This window comes from Meriones unguiculatus, chromosome 3 (genome assembly GCF_030254825.1).
Source record: "Meriones unguiculatus strain TT.TT164.6M chromosome 3, Bangor_MerUng_6.1, whole genome shotgun sequence".
NCBI classification, from domain to species: Eukaryota; Metazoa; Chordata; class Mammalia; order Rodentia; family Muridae; genus Meriones; species Meriones unguiculatus.
In genome coordinates, this window is record NC_083351.1 from 641,550 (window position 1) to 669,154 (window position 27,605).

General features: G+C 49.1%; 1 protein-coding gene and 1 long non-coding RNA gene across 5 annotated transcripts; both read right to left on the minus strand.

Annotated features, from left to right (window-relative positions):
* On the minus strand, positions 1 to 26,246 carry Nadk (NAD kinase). Of its 4 annotated transcripts, none has more exons than XM_021655627.2 (12): positions 26,153 to 26,246; positions 14,016 to 14,219; positions 11,830 to 11,913; positions 6,507 to 6,636; positions 5,481 to 5,589; positions 5,285 to 5,370; positions 4,053 to 4,155; positions 3,418 to 3,557; positions 3,130 to 3,229; positions 2,894 to 3,051; positions 2,202 to 2,284; positions 1 to 1,676 (listed from the first exon to the last, which is right to left on the minus strand). In XM_021655627.2, exons 2-12 carry the CDS (start codon positions 14,186 to 14,188, stop codon positions 1,517 to 1,519), a joined length of 1,326 nt encoding a protein of 441 aa, XP_021511302.1. In that variant the 5' UTR covers positions 14,189 to 14,219; positions 26,153 to 26,246; the 3' UTR covers positions 1 to 1,516. The 4 variants fall into 4 exon arrangements, with proteins under 4 accessions (XP_021511302.1, XP_021511293.1, XP_021511282.1 ...); XM_021655618.2 differs by lacking the exon at positions 26,153 to 26,246 and adding an exon at positions 24,662 to 24,895; XM_021655607.2 differs by lacking the exon at positions 26,153 to 26,246 and adding an exon at positions 24,396 to 24,514.
* LOC132652923 (uncharacterized) lies at positions 15,473 to 24,386 on the minus strand. Its single transcript, XR_009590401.1, has 3 exons — positions 16,385 to 24,386; positions 15,956 to 15,996; positions 15,473 to 15,705 (listed from the first exon to the last, which is right to left on the minus strand). It is a non-coding gene; the product is annotated as an uncharacterized LOC132652923 (long non-coding RNA).
* Positions 26,247 to 27,605: the final 1,359 nt, after the last annotated feature.

The window sequence follows — 27,605 nt, forward strand, 5'->3', positions numbered from 1 at the left end:
TCAGTTTTTAAAAACAAGTTTATTTATGGAAAGAATCTGAAAATAGTAATAAGGCCTTCATTAACAATTAACAAATTTTTAAGATATTAACAATAAGAAACATTAAGAATTTACGTGAAAACTCCATGTGTTCTACATCAATCTGGTGGCAGCTGCTTCTAGACTTGTCAACACTTGCTTTGTGATGTGTGACCCGTGCTCCAGAGCCTGCTCTCCTCTGGACCACTTCTGCTGTGGTCGTCACAGGTGAACAGCCTAGCCTTGGGGATGAGCCACCATGGCTTAACAGCACCTGACGCCATTAGGACGCCACCAATGCTGAGGTGTGTCAACAAGGACCCAGTAAGTGCTGGCTTTAACAGGTAGAAGAAAGCTCAGTGTGGTCAGCTCTACAGCAGCCAGCAAACCTTCTCTAGCAGCATGAGACAGAAGCAGTGAAAGGCTGGGCAGTCCTCCCTTCCTACTCCTGCCGCAGTAAGAGGTGAAGATAAAACTGAAAGCAGGTAATCTAACTGAGGTGCCTTGTCTGACCACTGACTCCACAAAGGCTCCGGGCCCTGCGTGGCACCCATGTGTTACACACATACATGGCACACAGGGCTCCACATGGCTGCTGCTCAGCTGCAAACCTAAGACTCCTGTGGAAGGAGAGCAGGACCATAAGCCTGATGTCAATGGTGAGATGGTCTCGAATCCCCTGTGGCCACTGTGTATATAAGGGAAGAGTGGAAGCACAGAGCCCTGTCCTGCTTTTTCTGCACGGGCTGGACACAATGTAAACACTGAACAACAGGCAGTCCCCTCCAAATCTTCACAAAGTGTGTACAAGAAAATATGTACATAATCACTTCAGAAAGTTTAAAATAACCTCTAAGAAGTATACACAGGGTTTAGAATGTCCCAGGAGCTGCTGCCCTGCTGTGTGAGGAATGTCAGGTTGTTGGATGGCTGTGCCAGGTGTTGCCTCTGTCTGCTCCAGAAGGGTCAGAGGTGTTGGGCCATACTCAGAGGCACCTAGCCATCTCCAGAAACACAAGAAGCAAGCTTGCCTTGCCAACCCATAGCAAAGCTGCCAGGTGACCCCAAGAGTTACAGGGGCAAAGGTACAGGCCTTGGGGAAAAGCACTGCAGTTAAAGGAAGATTTCTGGCTGAGACATTTATTTCAATATCAAAAGGAAGATCAATTCATTCTGACCCCCTCAGAATTTCAACAGACTGATTTATGGGAATTTCTGACCTGGGGTCTCCGGGGGCCCGTGGGAGAGATGAAGGACACCCTGCCCAGTTCTCATTTTGCTTCTTTAGAAATGTAAAAGGTTTAAAAACATTAAAAAGCTGATCTGTTCTGCAAAAGGCAGACCCAAGCTCTCCCAGGAAGGCAGGCAGGACATAGATGCCTGGACAGCCACGTGGTATGTCAAGGCCAGGTCAGCCAGAAGGCCAGCAGGAGAGCAAGAGAAAGAAGGCCCCCAAGGACTTGAGGGCCTGATCCATTTGGAAGCTGGGAAGTGTGGTCTAGCTGTCCTCCTCATCCTGGTCCTCATCCTCTGGGAAGTGAGCTTGCTTCTTTCGAACATTCCAGTGCAGACACTGGGCAAGGCTCTCAAACCAGTCACTCACAGGGTCACACACACAGATAGAGGGCAGCGGGTAGCAGGAGGTCGTGATGCTGATGCTTTGACGGGAAAGAGAAATATATCTGGGTAAGCTAGGTGCCTTTCAAGTAACAAACTGATCTCCCTAGGCCCAAGCTCTTCTCCCGCGGCCTCACTGTGTCCAAATGCAAGCAGCCACTTTGCACCTGGATCCTGAGAAGGGCACACAGACAGACACAGGCTCTGACTCCCAGGGGTCTGGGCAATTTCTCCCGAGGTGAGGCAGAGTGGGCAATTGTGAATGACCAGGCAAAACCGTGAGCAGCTCTGCTGGCCCATCCAAGGCCCTGGGGCATGCCACACTTAGCGGCTGGGCAGCACACCCCACGCAGTTGGCGGTGGGCCTTTCACCTTTAGGTACTGCAGGTCAGAGGCAGCACCACAGCATTGCTGGGAGGTGACTCACCCCAGACCTAGGCTGAGACCAGCCGTGTGTCTGTGTGCATCTGTACATGACCATGCTTTTTAGTAGGCCACCCACTAGTGATTAATACCACTTGATGGAAGACAAGGTCAGCCCACACCCCAGCCTTGCAGCCCCACACCTGTCTCCATGGCGGATTTCCTGCCTCTTCCGTCCATCAAAAGACACCCAAGCAGTATTCCTGGCTTCCGGTGACAGCATAATCTAAAGGGGTGGAGCAAGAACAAAAGTGGGCTCCAGGCAGGAAGGGTGTGTCCCAGGCCCGTGGGCCCTCCAGAATTCCTGCACGACACAGCTTCAGCCTGATTTTGCTGTTCTAACAGTGACTACCTCCCACTGATATGGTCACTACAACTTATACTTAATACCAGTCTAACCTGAGTGGCCCGTGACGGAGGTTAGAGAAAAATGAGGCTGAGGCTGAGGCTGGGCCCTAGGAAGTCAGCCAGACCAGGTCTGAGGCTTTGGGGAGGAAGCCAACCAGGGGTCTTTTCTCACATGCAGGCCCTTATACCATTCCCTCTCAAAGGGGACCATCCCCACCTCTTGCAACTGAGAGCCCTGCATGGAGGACTGGCCCGCTCTCTGTGCCATTAGAGACCATGGACAGTTGCAAAGCCCTTCTGTCCTTCTGTCTCTGGGCTCTTTCACCACCCTGACCTCAGCCGGCTCCTGACAGGTAGGGCTCACACGTAAGAGGACTGGAAAAAGTAGACCTGTGGAGGTGGTCAGTGCTAAGTAGCGACAACTGCTTTCTGCTGGCCTAGGGTCAAAAGACTCACAGACCAGAGGAGATAGAGGGACTGCTCTGACCTTCAGCTCGACCCCTGCAGGGACCACGATGGGCCGGAATGACAGCGAATGGGGGCAGATAGGTGTAACCATGATGGCCGGCACGTTGGGGTGGACCATGGAGGCCCCGGCTGCAGCTGCATATGCTGTGCTACCCGTCGGGGTGGACACGATCACTCCTGGCAGGGACAGGGTGTAGGCGTCACTGTTGGGCCCTTGTGGGGTTCCTGGGTCCCCAGGTGCAATGTGGGCCTTACCGTCACCCTGCACAGTGGTGATTAGGTGCCCGTCCAGGTAGACATCCACGTTGGACAGATACGAGGAGGGGCCTCTGTCGATCACTACTTCATTTAAGACCTGGAAGAGATGGCAAGGCCATGGCTCTGCACTCAGCGGGGAAGGTCATGGCTGGTGTTGCTACCATAAGCCCTGAACGCTCACCAGAAGTTTCTCATCCTGGTGTCAGGGATTCCAGCCCAGGTTCACCCTACCCTGGTCCCCTTCTTGGGAGGTGAAGTTAGGTAGCTGAGGACTTCTCCACAGACCTGGTACTGCATGGCCTGCTTTCCGCCCTCTGTGTCCAGGCCATTTTCGCTGAGGCCGTTGTGGACGGCTGTCTTCTTGTCTCTGGGCTCTTTCACCACCCTGACCTTCAGCCGGCTCCTCAGGATAACAGCGGCATTCCCTGGGGTCAGTAGGATCCAGCTCAGGGAGGCGGGAGCCACCTCTAAGGAAGCTGGGACCCTTCCCTTTCTGTCCCTTAGCTGGTGACCTTCAGTCGCCCTGAGCAGCCCAAGCCCTGCAGGACTTCCCACTTTTATAAGGAGTGTCTGAGACGTGAAATTTAGAAAGCCCCAAACCTTGAAACTGCATCATTAGATAAAACATATAAACAAACAAACCCAGGGGAGCTGGAGACATGGCTTAGTGATTAAGAGCACTGGCTGCTTTTAAATAAGACCTAGTCTCAATTCCTAGTTTCCATACGATGGGTAACAAGCTTCTGCAACCCGAGTCCCATCGGATTGCACTCCTCCGTGGACACCAGGTCTACATGAGGTACACATACACACTTGCATAAAATTGAAGAACAAGAATACTCCTCAGTAGTAACAAAACCCTGATCAGGTAGGAGAGAAACTCTGAGCTGTTTTGTGAGACTGACAACATTCTAACTTACCCTCTATCACCTGATTCACTTGGGACTGGAAGTTCTCGAAGTTGAACGGGGTCAGGAAGCCCAAGGATCCGAGGTGGAAGGCCATAACAGGAGGCACACTGCCCTGTGGGTGAGGAGACCAGGTGGCATCGCCGGGCTACCCAGGAACCACCAAAGTGTCAATAGCTGCAGATCTTGGGGCTGGGTGGGCGTGCGTGAGCCAGGCAAGAGGTGGCAGAGCCAGAGCAGGGCAGGGTGGTGCCATCTCCCAGAGCAGTGAGAAATGGGTGGGAAGGGCCAAACGAAACAAAAACAGGACCAGACAGTTCACTGGCCACCCAGGAAAGATCTGGCCAGTACCAGATACAGAGCTATGACTGTGGAGGCCATGCCGGTAAGACTAGAAGATAGGCAGACTTGGCAGAGACCTGGGGGATGGAAGAGGAAAGGTGGAGATGGTTTAGGCCCCATCTAAATACAAGTGGGACTGAACAAAAACCAAGGTTCAAAGTAAATCCTTGGACAGAAACCTCTGCAGCAAAGCGGGGATGGCATCTTGCCAGGAGAAGCCCAGCCTCCCACCGCCAGCTTCACACAGCTAGATGGGCTCTGCCCCAGCACCCCTCCAGCCCACTTGCTGCAGGCTGCCACGCCCACTCTTTCTAGCACACGGCGAGCTTGGCCCTACCTTGCTTGAGGGTGAGACCAGAGAGGCTCCAGTGTCCCCTTGCTGCGCTTACCTGCCTGGGGCTCTGGCTTCTAGCCTAGTTCTGCAGTGCCAGGTCTCTCCCAGATGGTGTGTGGCCACCTCCAGGGAGTCGCCCCGCACTCCTCTCCCTCCTCAGCCAGCCCTGATACTGACAGTGTGACCAATCACCTCTTCTTACCTTACCCCAGGAGACCAGTCACTTGCATTATTTGCAAACCTGCTCTGTTGCTAACAGCTGACAAAAAAAGTTGCCATCTCTTGGGCTCTGGCTCTCAACCTTCCTCACACTGCAGCCCTTTAACACAGTTCCTCCTGTTGTGGTGACCTCCTGTAATTTTGTTACTGTTATAAATTGTAATGTAAATATCTGTGCTTTCTGATGGTCCTCCGTGACTCCTGTTTGTGGCCCACAAGCTGAGATACTGCCTTTAAGTCAGAACATTAAAGGGCATGTGGCCTTCGGGATGAAGCTGTGTGATGAAGAGCAGGGGACTTGCACTCCTCACATTGTACCAATACTCAGCACCCCAAAACATAGCCTCACCTGGAAAAGTGAGGAGGCATACAGCAGGGTGCCATCTCCTCCAAGGCATATGATGAAGTCTATCTGGTTAGAAATGTCATCATAATCTAGAAGACAGACACAAAGCTTGAGAACTCCTGTCACACAAAGCCCAAGTGTGCAGATACCAACAAGAGCAGAGTGCTGATGCCAGCTGAGAGAGCTCACAACAGCACACCTTCACGGAAAGTGCAGAACTTCTTCTTCACTGGTCCAAAGTTTTCATCACTCACTATAGCAGGGTCTTCCAGCACTTTCTTTTCCACATACACGATCATGTTGTTTTCCTGGAAGCAAAGAATGCATGGGAGGCCCCACTCAGCCCATTAGGCCCTCGCCAGTCCAGTCCAGGTCATACTGGCTTTTCCAGCATGGGAAAACTTCAGGACAGGGGTGAAAAGATGTTTTCTTGGCTAGCAAGTTATTTCTATCCTCCTAACTTCATCACTAAGCAGCCAGAAACTGCAGGCTCAGGGCATCATAGAGGCCTCTTCTCAAACGGTGGCTCCAGAATCAGACCATGGTTCAGATGTGTTTTGAGGGAGTCCCCCAGGTCAGGTCCTGAAGGGTAGCATGATTTTGAGGTGTCAAGAGGAAGGCAACTTAGTCTTTATGTCCACGGGTGGAACCTCGGGGTACGGGGGTTGAGTAGGGGGAAAGCCCCCAAGTACAGCCACACCACTGCGTTCGTATGGCTTTACAGGATGTTTGCACAGATATTTAAGGTCATACTATCTCCTGCCATATGCTGTCCTATGCTGGTGGCTCTGTAGGGGAGATGGCCACCATCAGATGTGGCACCTGGGCTTTGCACCTCCAGAATCACTAGCTAAAACAAATCTCTTTTCTCTTGGAAATTACCCAAACTGGGGAGCTGTGTTACTGGCAACATGAAAGGGACTTGGGTGAGGGCTAACTGCTGCAACAGGACTCAGGAGGTAGCATATTTGGAGGGTGTGAGGTCAGGAGAGCTAGCACTGCTGCTATCTTCGAAGTGGGGCACTGCCATGGGGCAGGCTCCTCATGACCGTGATACACAGCGCAGGGCTCTCGCCAGCTGCAGTTCCTCCAGCACAGCAGGCCAGTGAGTGCTTTTGTAGAATAATTCAGACACTTTGGTTCTGCTACCCTGGATGAGTCTCTTCCCAACTCCTGACTAGGGCTGCATCACCCCAGAGCACAGGGCACGCCCTGCTTGCCTTACCTCCATGAGGTACACGCAGAGCTCTTTGAAGGGCTGCAGGAGGCTGGTGTCTCGGATCTTCTTGATGACGAGCACACTCTTGGGAGACTTGTTCCATGTCAACCGCTGGCTTGCGGGGTCCTGGATGTGCCTTTGGAAAGAGGAGAGAGCGCATACCAGCAGTCATCTTTTCCTTGTGGAATTTGGAAAAATATAAACAGCCATAAACCAGAAACAAATAAAAATGCATCGCCAGCTTGTGTGCGTAGAGTACACAACAGTCCCTGCCAGGGATGGCTGCCATCTATCCTGCAGCCAAGAACCAGAACACAAAAGCTGGTAGACCCTGAAGACCCACCCTGCCCAGCCACTGTCCACACAGCTGTGGCCATATCTCCTTCAGCATTTGTAATCACCATCACGGGCCAGATCACATACATGTTTATTTCCTTACTTACACTTCCTGGTGGGGACAGAGATGGCATGGAGCAAAAGAGGGAAAGCTTAGGCTATCTATCAGCCCACACAGGCTACCTGCTCCTCACAGAACCCAGAAAGGCCAGTTTGAGGACTCTGTCCAGTCTCAGGACCCTTCAGGACTTGTGTTTCCTTTGATGTACATAAAGTGTGTGGCCTCACTCTCTATGCCACTGGATAAACTTAGCTGACTCTCATTTATTATTATTAATTTTTTGAGGTAGGTTCTCATTATGTGGCCTTGGATGGCTTAGAACTTTATGTAGACCAGGCCTTAAATAGAGACTTACCTCCTGAGTGCTAAGTTTAAAGGCATGACCTGTTCTCTGCTTGACCCAGCGACTCTTAAGTTTCTGAAGTACCATTTTCCCTGCTCAACACAATTTACCCAATTACGTAATGGCTCAATGTTCTGGCAGTCTATGAGAACCCACGAACCAACCTTCAAAATTATGACAGAAACTACTACAAACAGAGGTCACAAAATGACCATGGAACCCTGGTCAAAGCACTCACCTGTTCTTGGCATTTCTGGGAGGGAAGGGGCTGCTCATGGCTGCCTGTCTGAGCCTCGCCGCCTGCCTGTAGCACTCACTACTCCTGAGGCGGTGTCCACCTTCTAGGAGCCTGCAGACATCTCCCCAGCATCCCAGTGCTACCTCCCTAGCTGACACACACAGCCCTGCCTGGTCACCATGTTCCTAGCTGCATATTACACTGTGATTCTGTTTTTGTGTCCTCAAAACTAGAAGCAAAATATAAAAGACTTGTCAAGGTTCTTTAGAAGTGTTCTCTAAATTATGAAAATCAAATAAACAAAATGTAGACTCCCTTCTGACTACACCACCCTTCTGCCTAATCATCTACCTTAAAAATGAAAACAAAATAAAACAAAACAAAAAACAAACAAACAAACAAAAACATGAGCAAAATGGGCCAGGACCACCTGACTTGCAGGCCCCCGGCAGGCCCCAGTGTCCAGGCCGAGTGGAGAGCTTCGAGCTTGGCAGTGGCAGAGCCCGCCCACGGGAAGGAGGTTTCAGCCACCTGCAGGTGAAAGGGCTACAGGTGAAAGCTCACTCCCTGCACTTGCCAGGTTCTGGGCTCCAGAGAATACGAGTGGATCACGGAGCTCGGCCCCACCAGAGTTCCAAGCCCCACCCTCCGCCCTGTAGCCTACCCTGGCCAGGTGTGTGTCATGGTTGTTCCAGGCAGACCCAGCCCATGATTCTTTCAGCCCCAAAGCTCAGCAGGGCTAAGCATGTGCCACTAGTGTTATTATATACAGGCCAAGATGCCAAACCCTCCCTGTGACCACAAACCAGTTCAACTTCCTGTTGTGTCATCTAAAGGGGAATGCTGGCCATCCCAAGCAGTCTGGGCTTCGGGTGCCATGTGGAGCTGACAGGCCCATGGCCTGCCAGAACCAGCTCTGAATGATCTGCTATGCCAGCCAGGGATGAATGTCCACTGTACCACACAACTAACAGAGGCTGACAGCCTCATAGATCCCCGTAAGAAAAATACAGCCTCAAAGAAAAGTCTCAGAGTAATAAGGAAATGAAAATTCCTCATGATAAGTCCTCTATGCTAGCTTCGGAATATCTGGGAACTGTATGAAGCCCTCATTCTTATAACATGGGTACTACGTGTTCCTACACTGACATGTAGAGCTATCCAGTGACACCAGGGACAGAACTCTACACCCCAGAGCCCAGAGCAAATGGTCCCAGGCAGAGCAGAAAAAGCTAGAAACTAACCCCAGCCCTAAGGCCCCCTACCTGGACTTCCCAACACCAAAGAATGGCTTGGAGGCCAGTTTGTGTCCTGGCCTAAAAAACTGATATCTAAGTAAAACTGGCTGTGGGGGCTAGAGAGACAGCCCAGCAGTTAAGAGTGCACACTGCTCCCCCAGTGTGGGGTCCATGCTTTTTAATCCAGCACTGGGGACAGAGACAGCTGAATCTGAGTTTGAGGCTAGACTGATCTACAAAGTGAGGTCTAGGACAGCTAGGGCTGTATAAAGAAACAGTGTCTTGAAAGAAAGAAAAAAAAAAGAGGGGGTGCATACTGCTCCTAAAGAGCACCCATATCTGGTAGCACAGCTGCCCGTAACTCCAGTTCCAGAGGGTCCAAAACCCTCTTCTGTCCCCCAAGGAAGCTGCATATATACGATAAAAGTAAACACACAGGCACATATATAAACTATACACACAAGCAAAAACTGGCTGTTGAAGAGGCTTTAAGTAAGTGGCAAGGGTTAGACTGTGCAGGAAGGGGCTGCAAGGAGCTGGTGTTTGGGCAAACAGGAGTCCACTAGGACACTGGGAGATGGTAAGCAAACGTGGGCACCAGACCATGGGTAGGAAGCCAAGAACTCTGGGTGTTGGGGAGCTTGGGTGGGCCACACGGAAGACAGACACTGAGGCCACAATGGACGTCAGGAGACTCCTTGGTGTTGGTGTAATTATAATTGCTGGATGTATGGAAAGGCGAGTATACAACAAGTAGGAACCGGCCTCCAGCGATATACGTGTAAGAGCAGCAGTAACTCACCATTCTGCTCTGTGAACACACAGCACTAACACCAGCCCCCCAGCACTCAGGGTGTAAGAACAGGGTCATGGGTCATGCCTGGGATTTACACCAACCCTGCAGCCAGCAGGCTCAAGTCTCAAAGCAGTTCCTTGGATGGCCTGGAGGTGGCAGAACAAGCAATGATACCTTCATCTTTAAGACAAAGCTTAAGAGCGATGGTTCAATCTCTAGGTTGCAAATGCTTTGGGGGTCGCATATCAGATATCCTGCATATCACATATTTACACTACAGTTTATAACACTAGCAGTTATGAAGTAGCAATGAACTAATTTTATGTCTGGGAGTCACCACAACATGAGCAACTGTATTAAGAATTATAGCATTCAGAAATGGGGCACAGCTTTGGTTCAGGTCACTAATGCACTCCAGAAGAGAGAGGTGCACTGCACAGGCACATGTGTTGTGAGGGTGAAATCAGGGCCCTGCTGGCCCCACCCCACTGTATCTATGACACTTGTCTATGAAAGAGCAGAAGCGAGGTGTCCCCATATTACACACTCAGACAGCCACAGTTATGTTGGCCTTTCACACAACTGACTTTGAAGAAAAGGGAGAACTTGGAACAGATTCTGGATGCACAAATAACAAAGGTCTCTGGATGGGGGCAGTGAGAGCCAAAGAAAAGCAAAAAAACAAAACAAACAAAGGTGATGAAATGAAATTCTAATAAAGCTCCACGCACTTACAGTGCATGTGCACGTGTGTGTGTCTATCACAATGAGAGCGCACAAGTCAAAGGACAATGGTTTTTCCCTTTAACAAGTGAGCTTTAGAGCTTGAACTCAGGTTGTCAGGCTTGGCAGCAAGTGCCTTTACTTACTGAGCCATCACTGGCCCTGACATCCTAATTTTGATTTTTTTTTTTTTTTTTTTTTTTGAGACAGGGTTTTTCTGGCTGTCCTGGAACTTGCTCTGTAGACCAGGCTGACCTAAAATTCAGAGATTCCCCCTGCCTCTGCCTCCTAAGTGCTGGGATTAAAAGCATAAGCCACTACCACCTGGCTAAGATTCTAATTTTTTAAAATACAAAGCACTTGAGGGATCCCCCACCCCCTGCCTCCCCGTAACAAAACACAGCTGGACACTATGCAGAACACAGCGCAATACATTTGCTCTTGGCCAGGCATGGTGGCGCATGCATCCCAGTGCTTGGGAGGCAGTGAGTTCGAGGCCAGCCTGGTCTACAAAGTGAGTCCAGGACAGCCAAGCTATACAGAGAAACCCTGCCTGAAATACCAAAAACTTCCCCCCACCAAAAAAAAAAAAAATTTGCTCTTTTGGAAATGTCAAATGCTAAAGAGAATTTGGGCTGACAGGTAATAAACAGGCATATGCCTGATGAGACACACTAACTGATGAGCTCGGAGCTTCCAGTCCAGGGCACTGTCCTGGCCAGGCACAGGGTTGGGAAGAGCACACTGGACAGATCTGGTTCAGTGGAAGTGTGCATGCCCACCATGTGCAAGGCCTGGGTCCATCTCTAGCATGGCAAACACACACACAAACAAGAAGAAGCATCTTTTAAGCAACTAAAATCAGGTTGAAAAACAAAGAATTCACGTTTCTACTCCTGTAACAATTAAAAGAGAAGCCACTGTTAGACTGGAATTCTCACCATTAGAAACAGAAAACTAGGGCTGGAGAGATGGGTCAGTGGTTAGGAGCACTGGCTGCTTGTCCAGAGGTCCTGAGTTCAACTCCCACAACCACATGGTGGCTCCCAACCATCTATAATGAGACCTGGTGCCCAATTCTGCCTGACGCTCTCTTCTGTGATACAGGCATACATCCACACAGAGCTCACATACATAAATCTTTAAAAAAAGAAACAGAAAACTAAACAACCACACTGATCCCATCCAACCAGTGCAAAATGGACACAGTCAAGAAACCTGGCACCCACGTGGCTACAGTCCTCAGCTCCCCACTGCTTTTCTCTTTCTCCCTGTTTTGCTTATTTGTTTCTGTTTTTCAGACAGGGTCTGACTCTGGCGTAGGCTGACATCTTACTAACAGCTCAAGCTGGCTTGGAACTGGAGATCCTCCTGCCTCAAACTGAGTGCCAGACTACCAACATGGAAAGTTGCCCTCTGCCTGTGCATGCCATAGGAGAGAGGAGCAGCTGAGCATCTTCACAGAAGTCTACTATGCACAGAAGGGTGCTCAAAGACACCTGCCCAACTTGCTTTAAACAACTCCGAACCCTGCACAGAGAAACCCTGTAACATTCCCAAGGAACACTCTCCCCCCCAACTCTGGTAAACTCACATGATGGTCTGGGGGTTCTGGAGCACGCAGGCCTTTGGTCCAAATGTGGTCACTGGGCACGGCCCATGGAGAGAGCGGGTCCTCCTGTGGAGCACAGTGGGAACTGGCGTTAAAGTAGGAGAGGACAGGCTGCAAAACAGACATGGCCCTGTCAGACACCAAGGAACCCAAATGGCATTTGCTCCATCATCCACAACATGGCAGGTCCAGAAGATCATGCCCTGGCCTGGGATGCTATGCCAGAGCTCACTGCTGCCCAGGTCCCCTGTGGCAGGAAGGAGGCACGAAAGCTGACCTGAGCAGGCTCCCGTGGACACTGATCCCAAGTCAGAGGAGGCACAAGCCTAGTAGGAGCCAGCAAAACACTGGGCTGGCATGAACCCAGGACCCAAGGCAGCACCTCTCTCAGCAGGTCTGTGGGCTATAATCGGGAGTCAGAACTTGGCACCACCCTAAATAATCTAGATGAACATTCTAGCAGAAATATTTGCTCTGGAGCACATGTGTCTGTAACACAGACACTAATTGAGCAACCCAGCCTTCCCCCCTGAAGTGACTCAGCCAGTTGAAGATCCACACACAGGTTCACTGAAGCCTGCCCTGGCCAAGGACAACAGCAGTCAGGGCTCTCTACCTATGCTTCTGAGCTTTAAAGTCAAAGACCAAGACAGCAAGTGTTCACTCTGGGGCATCCACTCAGGTCTCTAGGAGTTTCACTATCCCTTCTTAGCCCAAAGAGAACGACACTGAGTTGGCAAGAGTAGCCTTTTGAAGTTGCTTTCCACCTCAGCTGCCTGTCTCCAAATCCACAACTTCTTCCAAATCTGATGACGCAGATGAAAGACTGCCCTGCCCCTAGGGAGCAGGGGTGTCCAGGGTCACGGAACCTGGCCAGCTGACCACTGAAGAGAAGTCCTCTGGTTGTTGCAGGCCTTTCTGGACTAAACAAGTACTAGAGTTTTACATAAAACTTTTCTCCTTTTCTTTCTTTAAAACAGAGCCTCCCTACATGGTCCAGGCTGGCTTTAAACTTGTGATCTTCCTGTTTCAGCCTTTTAGGTGCTACGATTACAAGTGCGAATCACCAAGCCTGGGTTATTTACACAAGCCTTTAAAAATTATACAGAACACTACAAACAGCAACTTCTAGAGTAACTTAAAGGCTACTAGGCAAGGAATTCAGGGCTTGCAGAAGACAAAACAGCAGCACTGGCACGCCCTCTGTCCTCCTTGAAGGATGGGTTGCACGGGCAAACTTGCCTGTTACCCCACACTGCCCCAAGACATCAGCCACCAGCTACAGAAGCTGCTCTGACCCATGGCCACTCTCAAAGGTCCAATATCCCGGCAGAAACCAGAAACTAAAGCAATTCTGTCCAAAGCTGGTGGGGCACAGAAGCCACACTGTGATCAGCTGTGCACCCAGGGCAAAGGTGCTGGCCACCTGGCCTCTGCTGAAGCCATCTCTCACAGAGAGAACTTTCTACACAGAAACTGCAGCAGCCCTGGGCTCTCTACTGCCAAGTGGTAGCTCTGTGAGCTCTCTCTAGCTCATGGAGAAGACTGGGTACTTTTAAGGTGGCTCCTTATTGGACAGCCTGCTCACCAGAGAGCCTGCTTTCACATTTCACAGGCGTCACCTTGTTCTGGAACCAGTGCCAGTATCTGGCAAGCTTCCATCTAAAATTTAACATAGTTATTGTCACCAGGAGTTAGAACGCCTCCTGATGTCATGTGACCTTCCCTCGAGGCTTTGTGAAGCAGCAGAGGAAGGTGGTGCCTTACAGCCTGCACACGAGACCCTACGTCCAGCATGCTTACGAGGAGCAGAGAGCCCTAGGTTACAGCAGCACCCGTGCACCACTGAGCACAACCATGCTTTCCTTTCAGCTTAACCCCAATTCATCACGGCTCCGGCTGGGTGATTCCGTGCTGAGGGAGAAAGGAAAACATGGTGTGGCCTATATATACATGCCAGTTGGTAACAAGTGTCCAGTACAAGTCTTGTGGACAGTGTCTAATCCCTCTGCTACGGTCAGCACCACTTGGTCAGTGCCCAGCCCCACCCTATGGGCAAACCTCACACTAAGCAATGGTGATCTACACTGATACAGGCTGTGTCTTCAATAAGGACCTTAACATGGCTGCCCATGGAATGAGAGGAAAGGGGAGCATTCCTGTCCTACCTGAACTCCTTGGTGCTGCCCAGGGCAGGTGAGGCTGACAGGCTCCGAGACTTGGCCCGGCCCCGGATGGGGTGGCTGTAGCTCCAGGTCTCATCCCCATGGCATGCTGAGCAGTGGTATGAGGCTGAGTCAGGACTCAGCTCTTTACTCACATTCATCTTTTCTTGTTCCATTTCCAGAGTTGAATGAGAAAAACACCAATGCCTTGATTTGATAAGATAGAGAAAATCAACATACATGAGTGGCAACAGCAAGCATTCAGTGCACAAGGGGAATGGTTAAGATGACGGATTATGTGAACCATGGTCATCTACACAAGGCTCTCACAGGACCCTCAGGACAGGCCCTGCGGAAGGATGAGCAAGATTCTTGAGGCCTCTCCCTTCCCAGGAAGACTCCAGGGACATGGCTGCCTGAGGCACCCAGGCTGCTGTAAGTAACTCAATAAACTCACTGCTGGACTTGGCTGGGATCATTTGTCACTGCTGTCTCCATCTGGATGAAGTAAAAACAGACTCCCTAAGAAAAGTCACATGCAACAGGAAAAAAACTGCCAGGTTTTCATTTTCCAGAGTTCTTTAAAAAAAAAAAAAAAAAAAAAAAAAAAGGCTACTTTCACCCTAGAGATATTTAAGAACTCAGAATCCTTCCTGCTGTTGTTTTCTTCAGTGTTACAGACTGAACCCAGGGCCTAGCATATTCTAGCTATAACCTAGATTCACCCTCACTCCTCTCTGGTGTTTCTGAACTAATCTAAAGACGAGAGAAGAAGGACAGAATAACCAACACAGAGCTGCAGCATTTCCATCGTAAGCCAGATAAAAGGGTCCCTGGAAAGGTTAACATAGAGCCCCACAAAGCATGGCCAAAGTGTAAAGTTGTGGTGTGGACAACAGTACCATATGGTAATCCCCTAACAGTTGAAGAAAGACAGGTATACATTGGGGTGTATACCCACAAAGTGTATGAGCTCAGTCTAGTACCAACGAAAGCCGTCAGAATTGAACTGTAATAATCTCAAGACAAACTTCAGATCCCAAATGAAGATACACAGTTCTGACCATGGCTCAATAACATGAGATCAAAGCCAGAAGCTAACATGGGAAGTACCCAGGTGGTGAAAGGAGGTAAACAATTTATCTAGTTCCCTAGAACTGAGCTGGTGTTTTTTTTTATTATTATTATTTTTAAGATTTATCATTTATACAATATCCTGCCTGCATGCCAGAAGAAGGCGCTAGACCTCATTATAGATGGTTGTGAGCCACCATGTGGTTGCTGGGAACTGAACTCGGGACCTTTGGAAGAAGAGCCAGTGCTCTTACCCTCTGAGCCATCTCTCCAGCCCTGAGCTGGTGTTTTTGAAGATCAATAGTACTGTGAACTAATAAAGCCGGAAATGGAATAAAATGAGCAGAAGTCTTGGAATTGGTATATGAAGAAACAAAGAAGTCAGGTGAGGGAATACAAGTCTTTAATACCATCTCTTGGGACACAGTGGCAATCAGATCTGTTAGTTCCAGACCATCCAGGGCTACAGTTAGACTCCTGTCTTTAAAACAAAACAACAAAGAAGGCTAGGCATGGTGATGAAAGCCCATGAACCCAGGAGGCAGGTGGATCACTGAGTTTGAGGTCGCCTTGATCTACACAGAGAATCCAGAACAGCCAGAACTTCAAAATGGAGATCCTGTCTCAATAAAAACAAACAAACAAATGAACAAGAATAGCAGAGACATGGAGATCTCAGTGAATTGCAGTTCAGCTAGGGCTACATTTTATTTGTCTCAAAAACAAAACAAATCAAAAAACAAAGGAAAAAATACAAAAGGAGCAGAGTCTGGAGGAGAAACTATAATAAACTAGTTTCTTGTCTGCTGCTGTGATAAAACACTGATCAAAAGCAAGTTGAGAGGAACAGATTTCCTTGGCTTACCCACCCAGGTCACAGTCCATCACTGAAGGCAGTCATGGCAAGAACCTGTAAAAACCATGGCGGAAAGATGCTCACTGGCTTGCTCTAGTGCTCAGCTGGCTCCTTAACCACCTAGTGGTACCTATGGATCACCCACAATGGACTGGTCCCTCCTACATCTGAAACTGGGCTGAGTCAAGTTGATGCTAACCAGGACACACTAGTAACACTTTTTTTTGGGGGGGGAGGGAGTTATTTCTGAGGTAGGTCTCAGGCTGTCCCAGCTTGATGACCCTAAGACTCTCCTGTGCACTAGGGTTATAAGTGTCCCCCCATGCTGCTGCACTGAGAACCTATCCAGGTGTTCTTAAAATGCCTTTTTTCTTTATGACTTATTTTATGCATATATGTTTTGCCTCTATGTATGTATACCATGTGTGTGCCTAAGACTCACCGAAGTCAGAAACAGGGCATTGAATCCCCTGGAACTGGAGTTACAGATCGTTGTGAGCCACTGTGTGGGTGCCATGAATCAAACCTGGGTCCTCTGCAAGAGCAATGAGCACTCTTGACCCCTTTTTCTCTTTTGAGACAAGGTCTTCATTCTATAGTTCAGGCTGTCCTAGAACTCACTTTTGTCAGGTCCCAAAGAAACCTGAGTCAAGTCTTAGTACCTATGCCTCCTCTCAGCACTGCTCACCCCACCCCCTACACTAAACTCTCTAGCTCCTTCCTACTAATTTGAGTACCTTTGATCCAGTGCTAGGGAAGGGGGGTGGGGAGGGATAAGAAAATCTCTTGAGTTAGAGGCCAGCCTGGTCTACATAGAGAAATTCTGTCTGCAGGGTTGGGGAGGGGAAAGTAAGTTAGTGTAAATCCCAGATGAAATAGTGCTGTGGTCTAAACGGCCCCCAAACTCCCTAGCAGTCATGGGACTGAACCAAGGCCTCAATCATGCTAAGCAAGTACTCTATGTTGGGAGTACAGCATCCACAGAACTCCAGAGAAACCAGGAATGGTAAGCACACAAAATTCTCCTTCCAATAGGAAAGATGAAAAACCTGTTATTCTATCCAGAAGGCTGAGAATTGGAAGTGATTAACAGCTGGTGATATTTTATCTGCTAGGCCAGGCTATATCGAGTTCCTACAAACAAGACCAGCGATGGCTGATAGCACAAACGGCCTCCACACTATCTGTATGGCCGGATCCTCAGGCCCTTAAGCTAGTTATAGGAAGCCTATCTTTAGAAGCCATATTCTGGGAAGAAATGACACTATCCTGAGTTGAGTTTGATATAATTCTGCTTCCTTGTGCACTGGGGGATTGTACCACACCAGGAAACTATTTCCAAATTATATTGGGCTTAAATAACATTTGGGAATAAACCACCTGTTGTAGACTCCCTGAAGGACGTCAATCTGTGTCAGGTTTTCGTTCTTAACTCTTCACGTGGTTTGCTTCCCTGTAAGACACCCCTCACTTTACCACTGAGCTATATAACCCAAGCTGCTTTATTTTTTGAGACAGTTACCCACACAGGCCTTGAACTTGTGATCTTTCTGCCTCAGCCTCCAAAGTAGATTGGGTAACAGTCCTGCACTTCCAGGCCAATCAACATGCTTGAGCTTATCATGAAGCTCTAACTACCACTGTATCTGGAGAAGGGCCTCTGAGGACTTGAGTCACAGGGTGGGGCCCTGATGTTCATTAGTGCCTCCCTGCTGCCAACACAGGGTTTCTCCCCGTAATAGCCCTGGCTGTCCTGGAACTCTGCCCATTTCTGCCCACTGGCCAGCTCATTAGTGCCCTTTGAAGAGCTATCAGAGAGCTCCCTCCACTCAGACCTGCCCAGTTTGAGTAGCACAGGGTGCTAGGGTAGAGTTCTCCATCGGTGAGTTGATTTCAGTCTCCAGTAAATCACTTCAAACCACCCAGTCTGTGATGCTGTTACAGTAGCACAAATAACTAAGACATGTGTGACCATGGCAGGGAAAGCAGAAGAAAAATCTACTATGGATAAGCCTATGGAGGCCATTCTAAGGCCCGTGAGGAAATAAGCTGATTCTTTTTTTTTTTTAAATCATTTATTTAATTTTATGTGTGAAGGTGTCAGATCCATTGGAATTGGGGTTACAGACAGTTGTGAGCTGCCATGTGGGTGCTGGGAATTGAACCTGGGTCCTTTTAGGAAGAGCAGACGCTGCTCTTAACCACTGAGCCATCTCTCCAACACCATAAGCTGATTCTTACAGTTTATAATCACCAGAGGAGCTTTAATTAGCTATTTACTTTTTTTTTTTTAAACAAGACAATTTCTATGTCCCACTTACTTAAATCAAATAAATCAGAATAAGGATTTGAGAGGCAGAGGCACAAGAAGGCCACTGCAAATTTGAGGCCAGTTAGGTCTATATAGCAATGAAACCAAAGACACAGACAGCTGGGGCTGGTGGCACAGATCTGGAGTCCTAGTTGCTTGAGAGACAGAAGGAGGACAATGACAGGTTCAAGTCTTACCTGAGCAACAAACTGTCTCAAAGTCTAAAAGGCTGAGGCCCAGCAGCAGCACTGTGCTCAACTCCAGTATCAAACAACAGAACAAATTGTCCAGAAACATCTTTGTGTGTTGTTTTGAGTGCATGCTACTCTCTGAGCTACACCCTAGCCTAGCCATAGGGTCTTGACAAAGGTGCTGAGGTGATTCAACAAAGAGAGAACCTTCAAGTAGTGTTAAACAGATGGACAGCCAGTGAAAAAGTCTGAAAACTGAACTATTTCCTCTTATCACAAATATTAACTCAAAATAGATTACAAATGTGTAGGATCAAACTATGTTTTAGAACTGTTAGGAAAGCTGGGTGAGGTGGCGCACACCTTTGATCCCAGTGCTCAGGAGGCACAGGCAAGTGGATCTCTGTAAGTTCAAGGCCAGCCTGGTCTACAGAGTGAGATTCAGGACAGCCAGGGCTACACAGAGAAACCCTGTCTCAAAACAAAACAAAAAGAGAAGTGTTAGAAAAATAAATCATGACCTTTAAGATCTTCCGCTCTGTGTTGTTAGGGATTAAACCTAGGGCCTTACACTTGCTACGGAAGCACTCTACCACTGAACTGTACTCCCAACCTATCGCATGTGTTTGTGTGTGTGTGTGTATTCTTTTTTTGGAGACAAGTTTTCTCTGTGTAACCCTGTCTGTTCTGTCTGACCTGTCTCTGGAGTCCTGGGATCAACCCTGGCAGTCTTTCTCTTGTCCTCCTGAGTAACGAGGACAACAGGCCTATGCGGCCACACTCACTTTACCTTTTATATGACACTGCTAAGAAAATGAAAACACATACATATACTAACAGTCTTTCCTCTTTTGGGACAGGGCCTCACTATATAGCTCATTTTCTCTCCATTCCAGATGCCTCCATGGGTTCAACTCACTCTCAAACATCCACATTCAAGTGTGAGGGTCTGGGCTCCATCCCTCGAACCCACACTATGGAAGAGAAAATCAACTCCTTTGACCTCCACAGACATGATATGTACATCTGAACCTATCCCTATACAAAAAAACTAGGTAAACAAATGTCATTTTAAAAACTAGAAGAGTAGCTGCCTGGCCCTGACCATGGCCTGTCGGAGTTTCTGTGCCCTGTGCCGGCCTTCCATACAGCGCCTTGTTAGGTCATTACTAACAGAGTGGGTGGTTTGTCAAAATGCCAATTATCACCAAAAACTATGTGCTGGGAGCAAGTGTCCACACTGGCATTTGAAGGCTTCCTGGGCTCTGCTCTGGATGTGGTAGGCAGCAACACAGATCTGCTCTGCTCTAGTGTGAAAGCCCAAATTCACCTCATCACCACAGGGCAGATGACTAGGACAAGGTGGGGCTGTAGCACACCACATATCACGGGCCAGAGGCACCTCTGAAGTTAGTGACTGAGGGCATCACCAACAGAGTGTGGCCAGGGCCTTGTCCTGGCCATTAGATTACACAGACCCTGGTACATTCGACCTTTGTCCCAGAAGCTGGACTACACAGACTGTTTGGTCTCCCAGACTCTGGCTTTGTGTTTGCTGGAGACAGATGTGAACAAAACATAGGAGGCAGAGTTCAAGCCCATTCTGCCAAGCAAACAGATTCTGTGGGTTTTAGCACTATGGTGCTATTTCACAGGGGAGGAAAGGAAGACCCTGTATCACGGCCAGAATGAAAGTGCAGAGGATCAAGAACATGGACATCACCGGACTTTGTGCCCATTAAGGTTGGATTGCTAATTAGTTTCTCAAGGCGAGACAGAGTGGCTACCATCCGGCTCTCAGGTTCCAATCCACTGTTGTAGTCTTTAAGAAAACAGACAGGGCTGGAGAGATGGCTCAGCTGGTAAAAGCACTGTCTGCTCTTCTAGAGGTCCTGAGTTCAATTCCCAGCAGCCACATGGTGGCTCACAACCTATATACTGAACTCTGATGTCCTCTTCTGGTGGGTAGACGTACATGCAGATAGAGCACTCAATGCACAAATAGATAAAGAAAGAAAACAGACAGACTAAGATTTACTTATTTATTATGGGCATACAGTTCCCACAGAGATCTGAAGAGGGTGTTGCCTCCTCTGGAACTGGGGTTTCCAAATGTTAGCAGCCATGTAGGTGCTCAGGGAAACAAACCCATTTCCTCTAAAAGAGCAACAGCATATTAACCCTGAGTCATCTGTCCCCGCCCCAAGCCTCTTTCTTTTTATTTATTTTTTATTATTACATTTTCTGATGTGGGAGAATGCCTTTAGCACTGGGAGGAAGAAGCAGGTGGTTCTCTTTAAGTTCACAGATAGCCTAGTCTACATAGTGAGTTGCAGGCCAGTCAAGGCTACATAGTGAAACCCTGTTTCAAAAAATAAAAAACAGACAGGCGGTGGTCTTTAATTCCAGCACTTGGGAGGCAGAGGCAGGCAGATCTCTGAGTTTGAGAACAGCATGGACTACACAGCAAGTTCAAGGACAGCCAGGGCTACAAAAAAAAAAAAAAAAAAAAAGCATGCCTCATTTATATAAGACTTTAAGGCATTGAGCTCCAGGACAGAGATCTACACAGAGAGAACTGTGTCTCAAAAAATAAAAAAATAAGCTGGGTGGTAGTGGCCTACACCTTTAAGTCCAGCATTTGGGAGGCAGAGGCAGGCAGGTCTCTGAGTTCGAGGCCAGAATGGTCTATAGAGTGAATTCTAGAACAGCTAGGGCTACACAGAGAAACCCTGCCTCAAAAAAACAAAACAAAACAAAACAACAAATAAATAAACCTAAAAAGAAAAAAATTTACAAAGAGATACATTTATTTACTTATGGAGGTCCAATGACAACTTACAAATCCATTTTCTCCTTTTACTTTGAGGGTCCCTGGGGTTGAATTCAAGTTGCTAGGACTGAATCAGCAATCTTTTTATTTCTTTTCCTTTCCTTTCCTTTTCTTTTTCTTTTTTTGTAACAGGTTGCAGCCTTTTGTCCCCAGCCTTGCTCTAGTTGACTCTTCCAAGCAAGGTCTGGAAAGTGAAGTGAAAGCTATTGGGCACAGCAAGGTTGGCAGATGCTGAGGCAGCTGGTGGAGGCAGGTACACTTGGCTAAACCTGTTGGCATTTTTTGCTGTTGAGTAGCCCTAGCTAACCCGGAAGAAGCGCTGATCACCATCACGGAGTATGCCTATAGAACTTATGAAAGTAGCAAGACCTCGAGATGTTGATAAACACATGTGTGAGCGTACACACATACAACATGCACACACACTGAGAGCCAGCACAAGAAACTTAATACATACAATTTCATGTGAACTCCAAATATATGTGGAAACAGTAAATAAAAAATGAAGTCATGTGTGTTGGTCACAACAAAATCCAAGCACTCAGCTTGCAGAGATAGGACTGCAATCTGAGTTACAAAAGGAATGAAAGAAGAAAAGGACACGAGAGAAAAAAAGAAAAAGAAGGAAAATTAGTTAGAGCAATGGGGAAATGTTTAACTTCATTAGTTAATACTAGGTTGGAAAAAAGTTTCAAGCTTTTTGTCAACTTGTTTTTTGAGACAGGGTGTTGCTCTATGTACCAAGAAAACATCACTACTGTGACCCACAATGTCCAGGTTTTAGTATTTACCTATGCCTACCTCATTTCTACACATAAATGATGCCCAGGCTAGCAGAGGCATAGGGAAGTGTGCTGATTCTGGAAAGTTCTAAGGAATGGGTTCACAGAACCCATCTGGTGGGGGAACAGTTCCCCAGACCTGAAGGAGGCTCTACCAACTCAGTGCAGACTCAGGTCTCCAGAACTAAGCGTAAGCGGTCAGGCAGCACCACCCCTTTCCACTTCACAGTGGAGGGCACTGGCATGTGTTGCTGGTACCCTGTCTTAACCCAAACATTTGTGTTCATGAATTTACTTCTTCCCATGCAGCAGGAGTACAGCAGCCACAGACCAGAATATATGGAAAACGATAAACAACTATCACAAACAATAGCATGTTTTCCTGGGGTTGAAAAGTGGCATCTCCTTCAGGAGGGACAGAGCCATGTGGTAACTGTTAACAGATCTAACAAGGCCTAGAAAGTGGAGCCTGCAGCAACAGCCCTTTTCCTGGTAGGCTCCTCCTGGCAGTGCTAAGCTTTTGAACATATCTCTTTCTCTCTCTCTGCTGTACCAGGAAAACAAGCAAATCTGAGGTAATACATGCAGATGAACCCATTCCCACTCAGCAGCTAAAAGACACTTGCTCCTCTTCCAGAGTACTTGAATTCCCTTCTCAGGACCCACATTAGACAGCTTACAAACACCCATAACTCCAGCTCCAAAGCACCTGTACTCATGTGCACATAACCACACCCATACACAGACAAATACAAAATAAAATTAAGTCTTTAAAAACAAAGAGCTGGGTGAAGGCAGCAAACCCCTTTAATTCCAGCACTTGGGAGGCACAGGCAGGAGGATCTCTGAATTTGAGGCTAGCCTGGTCTACAGCTGCTTTCCAAGACAGCCAGGAATACAGAGAAACCCTGTCTCAAACCCTCCCCGACAACAAACACACAAAAGAGTAAAACCACTTGAGGCCTGGAAATGTAGCTCAGTTGGTAGCATGCTTGCACACACAAAGCCTTGGGCTTCATCCCCCAAATCACATTAAAACGACAGGAGAAAGCCCAACTAGAGATGGTCGGTACACCAACATGCAGAGTTACACAAAGGAGGACAAGAAGTTTGGAGTTATCCTGGGCTACACAGGGAACTAGAAATCAGCTTGAGATACATGAGGTTTTGTCTGAAACCAAATGAAGGCTCGGAGATGGCTCAGGAGATAAAGCCACTTACTGCCGAGCATGATGTCATGAGTTTCAGCTGTGGAACCCACACAGTAGGAGAAAACCAACTTTTGAAAGCTCTTCCACACATGAGCAGTAGCATGCACATGTCTACTTCCATTAAGAAAAAAGTAAAAGAAAGCCACTTTGCTTCTCTCCATTCTCCAAGGGCAGCCTAGAGTGCTAAACTAGTAACTTAATCTAAGCACTGATGTTTTATGTTAGCTACTTCTACCCAAAAGGAGGGGTGTTGGGTGAATTGTGGCTCGGTGGACAGTACTTGTGTGAGGATCTGGGCTGGATCCGCAAACAAGACACACTAGAAAAAAACGGGTAGGAGGGAAGCAGCCCTGTCAACTGCTTTAGGACATAAATCCACCCAGGGAGAAAAAGCAGAAACATTTTGAAATGCCACCGTGAAAGAAGCTACCTGGTCAGACTGTATATTGGCACCTGTCGCTGTCCCAGAGCCTGAGATGGGGCTATGAAACCAATAGTGAAGTTACTGCTGAGGACAAATATGCTACAAGAAATCCCAAGGAACAGGAGGTCACTAAACGCTCAGGAGAGCAATGCTGCGGGGGAAAAGTGGGGTGCTTGCAATGTGTCGCCCAAGCTTGTGAAAACCAGCAGTGAAACATGAAATAAATGGACATAAATTTGAAAAACATTCCTCTCACGAGCCAAGCCAAATGAATAAGTTTTGAACTGAAACAAAGACTGTTCCCAAACAAGAAAGGAAAAATAATTTGCTATTTAGAATCAAAGCCAGGAGAAAGCCATTGCTTGGGAGGAGAACTGGGAAGGAAGACCCTGGAACTGCACTGGGCACCCCCTATTCCCACAGTTAAGAAACCTGTGGGCCAGAGCGCAAGTCCAGTGGTCTGTCTAGGAACACCTCCGTGGCCTCTTCAGGACTTTGGAACTTTTTGGCAACTACTGGATACCAAATTTAGAAACTCCACACCCCGTTTGCCTCACAAAACGCCAGGTTCTCTACTTTGCATTAGCTTTGGCCTCTAAGTTTCACATGCCAAGGCTTCTCCTGATTACTCAGGCACCAGGAGGACCAATGAAGCCGGGTCGGCTGAACAAGCCAGGGCCAGGAACACAGCAGCGGCCTACCTGGCTTCTCCCGCGACCCGAACATCACCCTCGTCCTCCAGACCCATTCCCGGGCCGGATCCCCAGACCTGTCCCCTAGGCTCGTTCCCGAGACCACGCGTCATCCCGGTCGCAGCCCACACCACATTCGGACGTAGGGAGGCGCGTCAGAGCCACCAGCGTCCGGCCTCGGGCAGGTGGGCAGGGCCGGCACGGTGACCCGGCCTCCACGGGTTCCCGGCGGCAAGCGACGCCGGGCGGAGGGAGAACCCGGACCCCGCACTCACCGTCGGCTGCCGCGCGCCCGCGTGGACGTCTACATGCTGGGCCGAGCCAGCGGTCCCTGCTGCCCTACTGCTACCTGGCCCTCAGCGACCCAGCCGCCCGCCACCCCATGGCCGCTCAGTCCGGAGGCCGGCAGCACCGAGCAGCGCTGCGCCGCGGCTGGCAATGCGCAGGCGCAGGCCGCACGCATGCGCCGCAGAGCACGTGGGGAAGGCGCGCAGCCGCAGCCAGGCCGGCGGTGAAACTTCAGCTTGCTCAAGAGCCTTTTGTAGGCCCGGACTGGAGGCTGCGGGATGGGCGTGGCAGAGGGAGGGAGCCAGCCAAGAGGAAGTGTGCAGGGCAGAGAGGAGGGGCAAACGCGGAGCCGGGAAGGTCGGCGCCAAGGAGCCGGAGGAGGGAGTCGTGATTGGGCTGGGGACAAGGGGCCGGAAGCGAGACGGCACGGGGCGGGGCTAAGCGGAGGGGCGGGGCCGCGGAAGGAAGCGGGGCTGGCAGGGGCCGGAGAGGGACCGAACTGAGACCGAGTAGGAGGGGCGAAGCTTGAAGGTAGACCGTCGCAAAGCGGAGAAGGCGGGGCAGAAGGGGAGCCGCGTGGAGAGAGCCGGAGCGAGAAGAAAAAAGGGAAGCGTAGCAGAGGCGGGAGGAGGGGCGGAAGGCGTTTCAGCAGCTGCGTGGAAGAGCACCACCACCGCCCTTCCCGCTTGTTCCTCCTCGCCTTGTGGTTTGATTTTTATCGCTGGCCTAGGTCTCGCCCTTCTTTTCGCAAGCGAGGTCTCCAGGACCTTGAGGGTCCACGCGGGCCAGCTTGGTGGGAACGTAGGCTTCGCGAGAGGCTCCTGCTGCCCCGTTGTTTTTAATGACCTGGTAGCTGTCAGAAGAACTCAGGTGGCAGCTGGGCCTGGGGCATGCACTCACGTGGGTCGCAGGCCCACCAGCAGGGGCCGACACCCTTTCGCAATTGGCAAAGCCTTTAGGATTTGGGACTGTGATCTTAACCCTGCCAGAAAAGGACCTGACATAATGGTTCACTACTTTATTCCCGGCACTCAGTCTCTAGGAATTCAAGGCCAGCCAAGGGTACAGACCCTGCCTCAAAACAAACAAACAAACAAGCAAATAAACTGAAAGGTGACTGTGTAAACAGTGCGCCCCACCCACAGCTTTAAGAGCAAGGAAGGAAGTAGAGCATAGTGGTGCACGTCTAATTCAAACGGATCGCTGTTAGTTCGAGGCCAGCCTGGTCTACAAAGCCAGGGTCACACAGAGAAACCCGGTATGGAAAAGAGGAAGATGCTGAATGGATGGATACCCAGGTTGTACATCAGATCTTAGCTGTCCAGCCGTGTGGATAGGGTGTTTTGTGGTCTCCTGGCTCCCAGCACTATGGTTTCCAGATGTTTACTCTATGCTGCATTTGGCAAGACTTGGCTCCCCTGGCATTGCCCTTCCTGTACAGCCCAATCTCCAGGCGCGCCCACAGCCAGCCCCCATACCTGCTGCAGTCAGGATGTTCTCTGGTGGGCACTCCGGAGGCCTATGTCCTGTCCTTCCAAAAAGAACAGTTTGGTGCACAGTGGGGACAAAACTGGGGGTAGGGAGGATGACAGGAATTTGAGGGGATTTCGTAAGTTTTGTAACTTCCTCATGGGTTTTTCTTCCCCAGAGTAAACACCAGCCACACCCACAGGTTTCAATTGTGCTTTTGGGTGTTCATTGTATTATAAAAATAATACTTGATTGGTATCTAGTGGTGTGTGGTAGGCAAGGGCCAGGCAGGGAGAGACTTTCAGAGAGGCAGTAGTCATATCCTTCTGCAAAGGCACCCAGCCTATGGCCTGCAGTCTAAAGTCCCACAGCAAGCTGCCTGTGTACTCTTTAAGTAGCAGGCGTCCCATGCTGCTGGGGAAACCCTTTTTCTACAATGGGGCTGAGGACTGTGCAGGCAGCTTCCCCATTTGAGAGGAAGAAACAAAGCTGACACTGTGTGCCAGTTCTGAGCCCCACCAGACTGAGGACTCAGGAAACAAGTGCTCTTTCCCACCACAGGGAATGACAGGGCCCAATGCCAGTAACCAGGCCCAGTGCTTTGTTTTTTAAGATTTATTTATCTTATGTATGAGTGAGTACCCTATCAGAAGGGGGCATCTGGTCACAGTATAGATGGTTGTGGGCCACCATGTGGCTGCTGGGATTTGAACTCGGGACTTCTGAAGAACACAGTGCTCTTAACCACTGAGCCATCTTTCCAGCCCCAACTCCCAGTGTTTAATTTAGGCAGCAGTTCAAAGGTCACATAGGGTGAGGTACTGGGGAGAGATCAAGGCAATCATACACATTTTTGCTTCAGGCCTCCAATACCTGGATTTCAAGGGCTAAATAAGGGAATGTTAGAATAGAAAGGGGCAGGATGGGCTTGTGCCCAGAGCCAGGTTGTCTAGGTAAGGCAAGTTCTCAGGCACACATGTAAGGGGGAACTTGTACCTCTTTGGGTGCTGCTTTAACACATGAACTTTAACTTATGTGGGTTTCATCTGACCAGAGTGGGACAAAGAGCTGAGTGAAGGCTGTTAAGTGACAGGTAGCCAGAAGAGTCGTTTACCACAGTTACCTTGTCCACCCTCCACCAGTGCACACTTGGCACAGGCAAAGGTCAATGCTGATGTCACCCTCAGGGGCTAGTGTCCACAACAGCCCATCTCAGTCTCCTTTCTGGGTTGAAGGTTGACACTATCCCTTCTTCATCCAGGTCAGTGAGTGAGAGAAAGGGACAGCTGCCAGGCACTCACTTTTTGGTGCAGCAGGAGAGGGGCTGGGTAGAACAGGACCCAGCCTTGCCTAGGGTACTCAGAACAGATGTCTCAGGCTAAGTGAACAGTGGGTTCGGGAGTCTGGGCTACGGAGTCACTGACTGTAATCAAACACCGTGAACTCTGTTCTCATAGAATC

Bases quoted from the DNA above. Each gene is read 5' to 3' on its own strand.
- Nadk (XM_021655607.2), bottom strand. From the start codon at position 24,499: ATGACGCGTGGTCTCGGGAACGAGCCTAGGGGACAGGTCTGGGGATCC. The intron at 5,590-6,506 runs GTAAGGCAAGCA...CTTTGCTTCCAG, and splicing joins TCTGCGTGTACCTCATGGAG to GAAAACAACATGATCGTGTA. The intron at 3,558-4,052 runs GTAAGTTAGAAT...TACTGACCCCAG, and splicing joins AGTGAATCAGGTGATAGAGG to GGAATGCCGCTGTTATCCTG.